Raw genomic sequence first — 14458 nt, 5'->3', positions numbered from 1 at the left:
CACAGCACAGAAACCGCCCTGATCACAGTCACCGACGACATCCGAACCCTGCTGGACAACGGAGAAACAGCCGCCCTCATCCTCCTCGACCTCTCGGCTGCCTTCGACACCGTCTGCCACCGCACCCTAATAACCCGCCTCCACTCCACCGGTATCCAAGGACAGGCCCTGGACTGGATCGCCTCTTTTCTCTCTGACCGCTCCCAAAGAGTCTACCTCCCGCCTTTCCGCTCGGATCCCACCGAGATCATCTGCGGCGTCCCACAGGGCTCCTCGCTCAGCCCTACTCTCTTCAATGTCTACATGAGCCCCCTCGCCGACATCGCACGCAAACACAACATCAACATCATCTCCTACGCCGACGACACCCATCTGATACTCTCCCTCACCAAAAACCCAGCCACCGCCAAAACCAACCTGCAGGATGGAATGAAAGACGTCGCAGAATGGATGAAACTCAGCCGCCTGAAGCTGAACTCAGACAAAACGGAAGTCCTCATCCTCGGAAACTCCGCGTCCACCTGGGACGATTCCTGACGGCCCTGGGCACTGCACCGACCCCCTCAGACCACGCACGCAACCTCGGATTCATCCTGGACCCCCTTCTCACCATGACCAAGCAAGTCAACGTCGTCTCGTCTTCTTGCTTCCTCACACTCCGCATGCTCTGAAAGAGCTTCCGCTGGGTCCCCGCCGGCACCAGAAAAACTGTGACCCAAGCCCTCGTCACAAGCCGCCTGGACTACGGAAACACCCTATACGCAGGAATCACCGCAAAACTTCAGAAACGTCTTCAGCGAATACAAAACACCTCTGCACACCTCATCCTCGACGTACCCCGCCACAGCCACATCTCCGCCCACCTGAGACACCTGCACTGGCTACCCGTCAACAAAAGGATCACCTCCAGGCTCCTCACCCACGCACACAAAGCCCTCCACAACAAGGGCCCCGAATACCTCAACCGTCGCCTCACCTTCTACACGCCCACCTGTCAACTTCGATCCACCAGCCTCGCTCTCGCCGCCGTCCCTCGCATCCGCCGAACCACTGCAGGTGGGAAATCCTTCTCCTACCTGGAGGCCCAGACGTGGAATTCCCTCCCCGCCCACCTCAGGACCACCTCGCCTTCCGGAGGCAGCTCCAGACCTGGCTCTTCGAGCAGCAGTGACCCCCTCCCCCAGCGCCTTGAGACCCTCACGGGTGAGTAGCGCGCTGTATAAATATGATTGATTGATTGACTCCTCCCACTTACGCCCATATTTACAATTTTTTTGCGTTGCATTTGCATACTTTTTTGACGCAAAAATGGCGCTAACTTGCAAAATACAATTGTATTTGTAAGTTGGCATCGTTTTTGCGTCAAAATGTGGCACAAATGCGGCACTCAAAAAGTATTAATATGGGCCTTAGTTCCTTGTCCCGTCCACCTCAACCCCGATCCATTAGTTGTTTGCCCCCTCCTGTTCCACCACAAAAAAACACCCAAAAATCACACCAACACGGTTCAAGATGCTACAAAGATGCAGACAGCTCTTCCCTCACTTCTCTGCGTGGCCTTTTTTTTGCTATCTTTATGCGTGGCCATCACGGCAAACTTAAGCTCGGACGAAGGGTAATTACATATTTTTTTTTTTATGAAGGCAGAGAATAATTCCATACTAATTAACGGGTCACTGCCTTCAGTGCTAGGTATGTCATATTGCTTTTCTTTTTTAACTTTCAGCCATGCTGCCCAGGACCCCTGCTGCTGTACAACATGGCTAAAGCAAATTGACAAAGCCAATAGCTCTCCAATAGGAGAGACCTATTGGCTTTGCCAATGCTTGTTTTCATGATATTCTGTTTGACAATATTGTTGACACAATATTTTGGTAGCTTTCATACAAAGTATGCAAACTAGGTATATGTAGATCTATTTGAAGCTGAGGGTGTCATTTAAATGTTTGAAAGTATAACTCAGTTAGAATGCATGATTTTAATGATATTTAAATAACAACACCATGTTAAAAACCCTACATGCACGTAACAGCACGTAGTAGGATGGTTGTGTGACGCCAGATCTCTGTGGTGCAAAGTTGTATTGCAGTTCTCTGTTTATAGGTGAAAGGTAGCTTTCAAAAATATACAGTTTTCAGTACTGCACAGACTGTTGATAAACAGTAAGATAAAATGAGACTAAACCGAAAGTCATAAATAAATTAATTTAGAAAATCTGGGGACTCAACACTAGTAGGAGGGGGTGATAATTCTCCTTTTGAACTCACAGCGTTATGTGGACAGAGGACAGATGGAAAACTTATTTGAGATGCTAAGGTGTGTTGTAAAAATATAAATATATGTCTGTTTCTGGATCAGTTGTCAATGCGAACAGTCTGACAATTACGATTTTTGAGACATTTGTAACTCAACTTTTCGATTATCTTTCAAATAGTGGAACTTTAACGAGTAATGAAAGTGTACGAGATGTATTCATATGTTCGGTGTGTAATAAATGTTGTTAGAAATTTTTAGAGATTCTTTCTGGTAATATTTTTGAATATGTAAGTTAACATTGTGCCTTAAAAAAGTTTGTCCAAGGGCAGATCCTTATAAAGGAGTTCCTTTGTTGTCCTCCGAAACGTATCAGTTGTCATTATTAAAATCTAATTGAAAAACTTTTGACATTCAAATGAAGCAACAACTTGTATTGAAACTTTAAAAAATAATTAGGAATTCATTTAATTATTATTTTTAATTTTTTATAAAAAATGTAAAATTCATATGAGGATCTTAGAGCGTGGAGCACTCGGAGATGACAAACCTTGATGTCAATAATGTATTCACAGTATAAGTAGCAACCTACTTAACCCCTTCACTACCAGGTCTTTTCCCCCCTCAGGTACCAGACCTTTTTTGGCTGTTTGGGGCAGTTCACGCTTAGACCCTCATAACTTTTTGTCCACATAAGCTACCCGCGCCAAATTTCCGTCCCTTTTTTCCAACATCCTAGGGATTATAGAGGTAGACAGAGTTTGTGGGTTCCTCTGGAGGAGATCAAGAATTAGCCAAAATTAGCCAAAATTTTGTTTAAAAAAAATGGAAAAAAGGGCTGCAGAAGAAGGCTTGTGGTTTTTTCCCAGCTTTCAGGAACAGGCAGACTTGAATCAGAAAACCACATTTTCAACACAATTTTGGCATTTTAGTGGGACATACCCCATTTTTACTATTTTTTGTGCTTTTATCCTCCTTCCAGTCAGTGACAGAAATGGGTGTGAAACCAGTGATGGATCTCGGAGAGCTAAACATTTCCAAAAAGTAGAGGACATTCTAAATTCAGCAAGGTGTCATTTGTGTACATCTTACAAGGTTTTCCTACAGAAAATAACAGCTCAAATAAAAAAATATTGAATTTGAGGTGAAAAAAACCAGCCATTTTTCTCCACGCTTGACTCTGTAACTTTTTCCTGAAATGTCAGATTTTCAGATTTTCAAAAGCAATATACTGTTACGTCTGCCTGACTCTTCTGGTTGCGGGGATTTATAGGACTTGTAGGTTTATCAAGAACTCTAGGCTCCCAGAGCCAATAAAGGAGCTGCACCTTGCAATGGGTTTTCACTCTATACCGGATTTACAGCAATTCATTTGGTGAAATATAAAGAGTGAAAAATAGATATCAAGGAAACCTTTGTATTTCCAAAATGGGCACAAGATAAGGTGTTGAGAAGCAGTGGTTATTCGCACATCTCTGAATTCCAGGGTGCCCATACTAGCATGTGAATTACAGGGCATTTCTCAAATAGACATTTCTTTCACTCACTGTCCTACATTTGGAAGGAAAAAATGTAGCGAAAGATAAGGGGCAATAACACTTGTTCTGCTATTCTGTGTTCTCCCAAGTCTCCCGATATAAATGTGAGTAGGCCTCATGTCCCTGAAGGAAACACAACATGGACACATCAACTTTTTACATTGAAATCTGACGTGTATTTTGGTAAATGCCTAGCTGTGGATTTTGGCCTCTAGCTCAGCCGGCACCTAGGGAATCCTACCAAATCTGTGAATTTCTGAAAGCTAGACACCTAGGGGAATCCAGGATGGGGTAACTTGTTGGTCTCTCTCTAGGTTCTGTTACCCAGAAACCTTAGCAAACTTCAAACTTTTGCCAAAAAAACACTTTTTCCTCACATTTCATTGATAGAAAGTTCTGGAATCTGAGAGGAGCCACAAATGTCCTTCCACGCAGCATTCCCCCAAGTCTCCCAATAAAAATGGTACCTCAGTTGTGTGGGTAGGCTTAGTGCCCACGACAGGAAATGCCCCCAAAACACTATGTGGACACATCAAAATTATCGATTACAAAACTGCCTGTTTTTGAGGAGGGGGGGGGGAACACCTGCGTTTTTGGTCCTGGGCTCAGCAGCCATCTAGGGAAACCTCCCAAACCCAGACATTTCTGAAAACTAAACACCCAAGGGAGTTCAGAGGGGTGTTACTGGAATGGATCCCCCAGTGTTTTCTTACCCAGAATCCTCGGCAAACCTCAAATTTAGCTAAAAAATAAAGATTTTCCTACATTTCAGTGTGGGATCATCATACCAGCACGAATTTCCTACCACCCAACTATCCCCTTAGTCTCTCGATAAAAATGATACCTTACTTGTTTAGGTGGGCCAAGTGCCTGTGGCAGGGAAGAGCCAAAAACATGTTGAAAATGAGGGGAAACTAAAGAGGGTCCAAAAGGGCAGTTTGGAAAAAAATGTTTTTAGGCCGACAAGTGGGTCAGAATTTTTATCGGTATAGATGCGACAATGCTGGTTGGTAGGAATTTTGTTGATTCTGGCAGATTCCGGAAGGTTCCATCACACAAATGTGGGGAAAATGTGTGATTTCAAGCAATGTTGGAGGTTTGCAGGGCATTTTGGGTAGGAAAATGGTCTGTAGTCCATGTGAAGCACATCCCCCTGGACTCACCCAGATGTTTAGTTTTCAGATGTGTCTAGGTCTCGGAGATTTGTCTAGATGGCAGCCCCCAGAGTCCATAAAGTGCAGCTCTCACCATTCCAAGTGGAATGAATTTAAGAGTTAGACAAGCTCTCACAGCCCAAATGTAAAACCAAAACCCAAAATAATCAAATGTCCTCGTGCTTGCCGTTGGGATTAGACCTTTTAGTGTGCGGAAGGAGAGCTGAAAGACTGTTATCCCCTTTAGGTGGGCTTGGGGCATAACCATGCCCATACTGATTGGTAGCCACCACCCAACTATTTAAAAAAAAAAATCCCTGGCATCTAGTATGCTTTCTGCCCCCCTCTCGGGGCAGTGGATCGGGGGTAATTGCCCCATCTGCCCACCGGTGGGCAGAACAACTTTCTCCCCATTTATTGGGGTGGGGGTATGGCCATACCCCCATCCTCTTTTTTTGAAAAAAAATTATTCCCTGGTGTCTGGTGGGCTTTCTGCCCCCCTGGAAGGCAGATGAGCCTTACAAAAATGGGCCAATCTGCCCCCAAGGGGAGCAGAAAAGGCCTAGAATAATTTTCCCCCCAAGGGAGCAACCCTTGCCTAAGTGGTCACTCTCCTTTCGTGAAATTGGCACAAAAGAAAAATCCCTAGTGTCTAGTGGTTTCTGCCCGGCTTGGGGGAAGATTGGCCTAAGAAAAATAGGCTGATCTGCCCCAAGGTGGGCAGAAATGGCCTAAAATATATTTGCTCCCCAGGGGAGCGACCCTTGCCATAGGGGGTGCTCTGCTCGCGCGAAATTGACACAAAAAAAATCCCTGGTGTCTAATGGTTTCTTCCCACCTTGGGGGCAGATTGGCCTCATAAAAATAGGCCAATCAGCCTCCAAGGGGAGCAGAACTGGCCTAAAAACAATTTGCGCCACCAGGGGAGCAACCCTTGCCTAAGGGGTCGCACACCTTATCAATGAAAACAAAAAACAAATCGCTGGTGTCTAGTGGCTTCATCAGAGCAATTAATATAGGCAGAAAAAGCCTAATAAAAAAATTGCCCCCGGGGAGCGACCCTTGCCTAAGGGGTCTCTCCCCTTATCAATATAAATATTTTTAAAAAACAGCCCAGGTGTCTAATGGCTTCTGCCCCCCTGATGGCAAATCGGTCTAATTATATAGGCTGATCTGCCCCCGGGGGGGGGGGGCAGAAATGGCCTTAGATGAAATGCACCTCCCCTTGGAGAGCGACCCTTGACAAAGGGGTCATGACAATTTCAAAATAATGAACAAACCCCTGTTGTCTAGTGGCATTCTTGTAGCACAATCGCTATGCGACCGTGCTGCAGGAATGCTCAGAGACATGAAAAGGGAAGGAAATGTCTTTCCTTCCCTTTTCATGCCTCTCTGCCTCCCATGCCCCCGTACCGAGGAGAAATCTTCTGTTTCTCCTAGGTCGTGCTTAAAGCACTGCTTCCAGCTCGATAGGAGGTGACCCCTGATGAGGTCAGCACGCAATCGCACGCTGACATCATCCGACATCACTGGGGGAGAGGCGGGTTGGAAGGGGAAGCCCAGATGTGGGTCCCTTGCTCGTTGCGCCACTGAGTTCAAGCTAGGATGGTTGATGATGGGTGATACCCTGAAACAGGTCCCATGATGCTTGGTTCCAGTCCAGGGAGGATCTAGCCTGGCAGTTCCGGCTGGATTGTTCCCATGGGGAACCAGGGTCAAGACTGATTTGCATATGGCTGGGTCCAAACTGGGGTGACGTGGCAAGCAAAATAACGATAGATTAAACCCAGATCTGTGACTGGGGGTGAGTGTTTGAAAAGTTTCAACACTCCGTCCATCAATTTATTTTGTTTTATGACGTTGCCTTGAGATAGGTTGTTCAGCTAACCAAAGTTGAACAATTTAAGGAATACGTGTACACGCATATTTATATGTGTGTGTGTGTATGTGTGCGCGGGCACATTAATATTTGTTCCCTTATGGGCTGATGGGGAAGCATTTTGGCGTTATGTACTGATATGGAACACACTTTCGCACTAATAAAATTTGCTATTAGAGAGTATTGGCAATGGTTTTGGGGACTGGAACATTTTCATGGGCCATCAATGGAGAGGTGACACTGATATGTACTGGTCACAAATATGTTTGTCTATCAAGCTAGATTTGATGTTGAAGTTCCACTAATTTGCTTTCATTCTTCTGGACAAAAACACCTTCAAGTGCTCTATTTGTCACATATTTCCTCACCTGTTCATTGGAAGGGATACTATGCCCTCACCTGGAACTGGAATAATAATAACATAATCAAACAAGCATTGGCAACGCCAATTAGTGTCATTTACCAATCCTTGTTCTTTATCACTATGGGCTTTGCCATTTTTGATAAATTGAGCCAGCACTGGCAAAATAATAAATATTGGAAAGTCAACTTGAAAGTGTATTTTCTATTTTTCTAAGGGCCTGATGAGGAGTGGGATGGTATTTTCTGACCTCTCTCCAAATTCTTGTTTGTGCAGGGGCCTTCAGAGTTGAGTGTTAGTTAACACACCTAGTAATCACTGGGTACTTCAAATAGTGTACAGTATTTAACGTGCCACAAGCACTAAAATCCACATTTTTCCACAAAAACTCAGAATACCCAATTTATGTCTAAATAACATACTCTGGGGTTTCATTATTTATGAAGTACAAAAAATAGCATATTGATTCCCACAAACTCAGAATCAAGGCCTATGTCTAGATCTTTTTTGGGTTTTATCCCAGCTATCTTGGAATTATAGAAAATTTCATTTCTGTCATTTCGGGATGTTATGTGTTTTATAATGCCAAGGCGGCCACAACATTGCAAGCACTCAATGCTGTGCCACTCAACATGGTAACCATTTTGTAAATTTAAAAAAAATCCATCCCCAAAATGATGCTACAGGTGTAGATGCAACATGGTAGACATCATCAAAAGTACCTTCAAAATATAGAAAATATTATCCAGCCACCCTGGATGTGTGTTTCTGTCCTTCCCAGATGACTGCCACGTCGTGTAAGGCAATGTGCGGACATCTTAGAAAAATAAAAAATACACTTAAAAATGGACGGCTTTTGACTTTGTCTGTGAGGACCCAGGAAGGTGGGGGGAGAAAGAGAGGCAGGGGAGGAAGAGTGTGACACCACATCACAGCAGTGATTGCTGCCAAGGAATAACTAAAGAAGACAGGGGATGTACAGAGAGACGGAGGTGTGGGGAGCAAGAGAAAGAGCCAAAGCATGCGCTCCATTGAGAGCAGAGAGAGAGAAAGGAGTCGGGCTTACACTGCGAAAGAGCCAGAAAACACAAAGGACATTTGAATTTTAAAAATAGTTCTCCGACTTCAGAAGTGAAAGAACACACTCAACCAACCAAAAACAAAAGTGAAACCGTAAAGCTCCAAAGGTGAGAGCAAAGATATCAATCCAGTGGCAGCCTGCAGTACCAATATATGTTGGGGCCTGATGGTGCCAAACTCAACATATTTGCGTCTCCCCATCCCTCCCCAACTCCCTTTCCTCCGGTGCAGCACTTCTCCCCCGGTCCACAAGCTGGAATGGAAGGACTTCCTTCCTGTTTAGTGAAACGGAAATCCAACACGAAAACAGCTTCGGGATGGCTGGGAGCAGGCTAACCCAACACTCATTTTGAGGCTGGGGGTCTGTGCCATCAATCAATCCAACACAGCCCTTGGATTGCTGGGTCTACAGTGGTCATGTTGGGCTGGCCGTAGCTAGACAGCTAGCCAACCCAACATGCGTACTGAAAGGGGCAGCAGTCATCCTGCAATTGCAGAATTCAGCCCCACCCCATGCACCCATGCTCACACTGTACATAGCACGCTCTGGGGGCAAAATAAAATGGCATTATTATGGCATTTCATTTATTTGTGTTTCCCTGCTCTGCTCACAGCAGGAAGGGCAATGCTCCTCCGCTCTTAAGGAGGAACTGCCCCTGAGGGGCAGAAAAGCTAAACAGACAAAGCCATTCAATCCAAAGTAAACATACAGTCCACTCTAGGAAACATATAAACATATCAGAATATATTACTTTGATGTCTGCGACTGACATCTAAGCTGTCTGTAGCAAGACTGCAAAAAGTGCATTCTTTTCTTTAAAATGTCACTGATAGCATAGCAATTGTTTTTTTTACTTGTCCGGAGACAGGACCTTATCTCTCATATTGTAATTATTAGTCTCCAAACATAAGCCTTTGGTTGAGGCATAGCAGTGTCTAGGAATCTGGTACTGGCACAAAGAAGGACATGTGTAAATCCTTTACATGTGTTCCCATCTATTTTAATATTATGTACTCTACTGTTGCTCACCCGCTTCTAAGCCTGTTGTCTACACATCAAGCCATGGATCCTGGTGTCCACCTTCTTCTGACTGTTGCTTCCCCCTATCGCCACAGGCCGAGCAGGAAAAGATGGCTGAAAAGCTTAACAAAAAGAACACTCTTTTGGAAGAGGAGCTAAAAGCTGTCAAGAGCTCAAGGGACACACTGGAACAATCATTGTGAGTCAAGGGGCTTGTATGTATTATTTAGTTCAGTAACACCCCCATGGTCTTTTCTCTGAACCTCTTCACAAATCCTTCACTGTCCACATCTCATTCCTCATCCTCTGACGCATCTTTCTCTACCTATGTGCCAGTGTGTGTAGTCCCTCAGTAAGCCGCATTGTCCAGTCCTTGTAACCTTTTGCATTGAGTTGTCTTTCTACCATTTAGCATTTCATGGGATATGTATCAGTTCCTTAATCCTGTACCTTCCAATCACCTATCCATCTCCACTTTTTAATATTGGATGTCCATTTTTGTGCACATGTGCCATTTTCACATGTCTTTATGCACACAATACAATCCTTGTTCCTTTTGCCCCTATGCCTTTGCCCATCAACATATTCTTTTCCTTTCTTTTCATACTTCACTGGCCATGTAGCCAACACTGTTTTCTTTTTCTCCTTTGCTGCCTGGTGCCAAGTAGTTCTTTCCGCCTTGCACTGCCTATATGCCCATTTTCCTTCTTTCATACTTCATTTGACATTTATTGTCACCTTTCTATATCTCCTGCTGTCCACATGCAGTTCATGCAAGCCATTCTTTTATTACCCAGGTGCTGTTGTTCTAGTCTTCTGCTTCCCAAATGGTAGTCTTTTCTTTATTTAAACTGGTCAAAATCTTCAATGACTACGTCAGTCTTTAAACCCACCTCCCTCTCGTCACTGCCTACCTTCAATCTCCTTCCCATATCCTTCACTGCCAAGGTTCCAGGTAATGCACTCTACACCCATCCTCCACTACCAAGGTTCCACACCATGTACCCTTTCAATATCAGTGACAAGGGTGCCAGTTTCCACCACATTAATGCATCTAGAATCATCTACATGCCAGACCCCATCCCCTTTCTACATTCTTGTTTCCTTACTCCATCCTTTATCAACAAGACACCAGAATCTCCTCTATGCACAAACAGGACCTCCCTTCAAGCAGAGCACACAAAGTGTGTTGAGAAGCAAGGTCTCGCCGAGAGAAAGATGACCATGAGGATGGAATCAACCATTTACCAGCTCCATGAGGATCTCACCAAAACTGCCAAAGAAAGAGATGATCTCCTAGAGAAGAAGGAAACTCTTGTTCATGAGGTAGGACCAGATGTGTGAGAATGTGTGTTTATGCACATTTGTGTGTGTGTGTGTGTGTATGCACATTTATGTGTGTGGAATCGACTATTTACCCTCCTCCCCATTAGACAATGGCAAATTTACCAGTGGGAGAGATAATCTGCTAGAGAAGTTAAAAACTCATGTTCAAGAGGCAAGAGTAGCTGAAGTAGAGCTGAGAAGAAGGACAGTCTTGTTTAGGATGTAGAAGAAGCTTAGTGTGTGGTTATGTGGACGGAAGGGTGTGCATGCATGGCTGAAAATGTCTGTATGTGTGTGGCCGCTTGGCCATGATCCCTTCATTAATTCTGCTTGGGTAGAGGTCTACAAGAAGCACCTACATTGCCAACTGGAAACATGACTGCCTAGGTTACAGGTGTTCCCAGGTTGAGGACACTGAAATTAGGTGGGTAAAGAGACACAAAGGGAAAAGGGGAGGAATGCAGAGAAGAGTTGGGGACTGTGGAAAGGTGCAGACAGTTATTTTGAATTACTAAGAAAACACAGAAAAACAGGGAAACACTCATGTAGGGTGACAAGCAAGGCATAAAAAGGGCTAAGGCATGGCCAAGTGTTTTAACACAGGCATCCCCACATGGAAAAGTGTCAGTTTCTAATACTGTCCGGATAGGCAGAATGGCTGCCTAAAGGGTGTAATGCCTCTCACTGGACTCCAGTCCTCTATTTACCTCTTACCTCTAGATGTCAACATATAACCTTCTATCCTATCTATCTCACTTTCCTGGAATCTGCTTCTCTCTGTATACCCGATATTTATGGTGTAGGCTCTATTTTCTCTGTCTCTCTTCTTTCATCTTTCCTCCTTCTTTATCTTTATTCATTATCTTGCTTTAACCTTTTGCTTCCTCTGTACCTCTGCTTTATTCTGCCTGTTTGTGAGGCAAATAGCCTGTGTTCAGGATCACTTCAGAGTTTCTATGTAGCTGCAGGAGTTAGATGTTCATAAACAGACTCTAAATGGGAGTCACTAGTTTTCCTCAAAATCAGGCATAGCTCAGGCCTTTGTGGACCAATGCTGAAAACTCCTGACCTACGCTATACTTGTGTTGAATCTGTCAGTTTAATATATGCACTGTCCTAATGGGTCAGGTCTAACTGGTCTAGTTTTATATGTATCTCAGTTTGGTATTATCTTTGCCCTGGGTACATTTTCACTCTGTAATACCAAATGCCTACTGCCTTGCTAGGTCCAAATGGCATACTTGCCTTGTCCTGCTGAGGCCTCAGTGTTGCCCTGCCATAGTACTGTATACCTCTAATTCGCCCTCTTGCCACATCTACTGCACTGATCGATTACCTCTTCTTGCCCTGTTGCTCTCAGGGATACTTATTCCCACAGAATCCCTTTTGCTGAATTTCCTTCCATGAGTCAAACTAAATCCGCAAATGTTCTACCTCATGGTGTGAGGTGGTACCAGTAAGACTCCAGCTGTGGATCCGCTCAGCTTCACCACATGTGATGCCGTAGATCTGCAAACTAGCCACCTGTGGCCCTAATGTTATGCCCTTTTTAGCTTCCAGGTGCAGACAGCACTAGTGCTGTAGGCAGAATGCTTAAAGGGGGCTTAGAGCCCAATCTTTCTGTGTGCTTAGCCACAAGATACATCATGCATATGTCACACCATTTAAATATTTCTGTTTTGACGTACATATGTGTGTGTATATACATGCACTGAAAAACAAAGGTTTCAGGGACAATATAGTTAAGAAATAAAAATTTTAGAAATCTTAGCAATTCACTAAAAAAATCAAAGGTTACACAAACATTATAGTTAGGTTCAGATTTCACACACACAAACCTTAGAAATTTAGCAGGTATAGTTATCTTAGGTGTTAGAAATGGGGTCTTTGGTTGGCAGCCAGGTTACCCCCTGTTCAAGCAAGGATCCTCACTCTAGTCAGGGTAAGTCACACACAATCCAAACTATCCTGTGCCCCCCCCACTGGTAGCTTGGCACTGAGCAGTCAGGCTTAACTTAGAAGGCAATGTGTCAAGTATTTGTGCAATAAATTATACAATAACACAATATAGCACCACAAAAATACACCACACAGTGTTTAGAAAAATATATAATATTTATCTGGATATTTGCAGGTCAAAACAATAAAAGATGCAATAACAAAATGCAGAGATATCACTGAAGGGTGATATAAAGTGTCTTAAGTTTTAAAAGCAAACAAAGTCTCTTTCAAGCACAAAGTACCTGGTTGGAGTGAAAAATCTCTGCAAAGGGCCACAGAGGAGGAGATGCATGGAAAAATGGTGTGTGCGTCGGTTTCGCCCCTTCACACATGGACTTGCGTCGTTATTTTTCATGCAGGGAAGACGTTGCATAGATTTCTGGCACGCGGACGGGTCTCCTTTTCGGGTTGCGCGGTTTTCAGACACCCCGGGGTCTGTGCGTGGAATCCTGGGCTTGTTGACTGGCTCTGAGTCGTTCCGGTGGGCGATGCGTGGAAATTTCTCCCTCACGGCAGGCGCTGCATCGATTTCCCCTCTGGAAGTCTGGTGGCGTTGTCCAGGCGGGCTGTGCGTCGAAGTTCCAGTCGCACCGCATGCGCCGCGTCGATCTTTTCCTCGTGAAGCCGAGTGGCGTCGTTCCGCTTCGGCTAGCAGTGAATTTTTCACCGCGGAACAAGCTGTGCGTCAAATTTTTCACCGCAGTAGGAGTCCAGTTGCAAGAGAGAAGTCTTTTTGGTCCTGAGACTTCAGGGAACAGGAGGCAAGCTCTATCCAAGCCATTGGAGAGCACTTCTGCAGCAAAGCAAGAGAGCAGCAAGACAGCAGGGCAACAGCAAGGTAGCAGTCCTCTGTAGAAAGCAGTCAGGTGAGTTCTTTAGGCAACCAGGCAGTTCTTCTTGTCAGGGTGCAGGTTCTGGTTCAGGTTTCTTCTCCAGGAAGTGTATGAGGTGGTAGGGCAGAGGCCCTGTTTTATTCCCAAATGTGCCTTTGAAGTGGGGGAGACTTTTAAGAGTGGCTTAGAAGTTCACCAGGTCCCTTTTCAGTTCAATCCTGTCTGCCAGGGTCCCAGTAGGGTGTGTGGCAGTCCTTTGTGTGAGAGCAGGCCCTCCACCCTCCCAGCCCAGGAAGACCCATTCAAAATGCAGATGTATGCAAGTGAGGCTGAGTACCCTGTGTTTGGGGTGTGTCTGAGTGAATGCAGAAGGAGCTGTCAACTAAACCCAGCCAGACGTGGATTGTAAGGCACAGAATGATTTAAGTGCAGAGAACTGCTCACTTTCTAAATGTGGCATTTCTCAAATAGTAACATTAAATCCAACTTCACCAGTCAGCAGGATTTTGTATTACCATTCTGGCCATGCTAAATATGACCTTCCTACTCCTTTCAGATCAGCAGTTACCACTTCAACAATGTATGAGGGCAGCCCCAATGCTAGCCTATGAAGGGAGCAGGCCTCACAGTAGTGTAAAAACGAATTTAGGAGTTTTACACTACCAGGACATGTACATTACACAGGTACATGTCCTGCCTTTTATCCACTCAGCACCCTGCTCTAGGGGTTACCTAGGGGACACATTAGGGGTGACTTATATGTAGAAAAAGGGGAGTTTTAGGCTTGGCAAGTACCTTTAAATGCCAAGTCGAAGTGACAGTGAAACTGAACACACAGGCCTTGCAATGGCAGGCCTGAGACAAGGTAAAGGGGCTACTAAAGTGGGTGGCACAACCAGTGCTGCAGGCCCACTAGTAGCATTTAATCTACAGGCCCTGGGCACATATAGTGCACTCTACTAGGGACATATAAGTAAATCAAATAGTCCAATTTGGTGTGATCCAAGGTTAC

The 14458-nt window shown here is 44.8% G+C and overlaps 1 protein-coding gene across 1 annotated transcript in view; it reads left to right on the top strand.

Annotated features, from left to right (window-relative positions):
- The window catches only part of LOC138265436 (coiled-coil domain-containing protein 150-like), a 232185-nt gene that overhangs the window by 96748 nt on the left and 120979 nt on the right, over positions 1-14458 (top strand). The window contains exons 15-16 of the mRNA XM_069213138.1: positions 9382-9485; positions 10444-10612. Coding sequence (XP_069069239.1) covers positions 9382-9485; positions 10444-10612 — 273 coding nt within the window. The remainder of the gene's footprint in view (positions 1-9381; positions 9486-10443; positions 10613-14458) is intronic.

The sequence above is a fragment of the Pleurodeles waltl genome, chromosome 11 (assembly GCF_031143425.1).
Source record: "Pleurodeles waltl isolate 20211129_DDA chromosome 11, aPleWal1.hap1.20221129, whole genome shotgun sequence".
Lineage (NCBI taxonomy): Eukaryota > Metazoa > Chordata > Amphibia > Caudata > Salamandridae > Pleurodeles > Pleurodeles waltl.
This window is presented reverse-complemented; position numbering and strand designations above follow the sequence as displayed.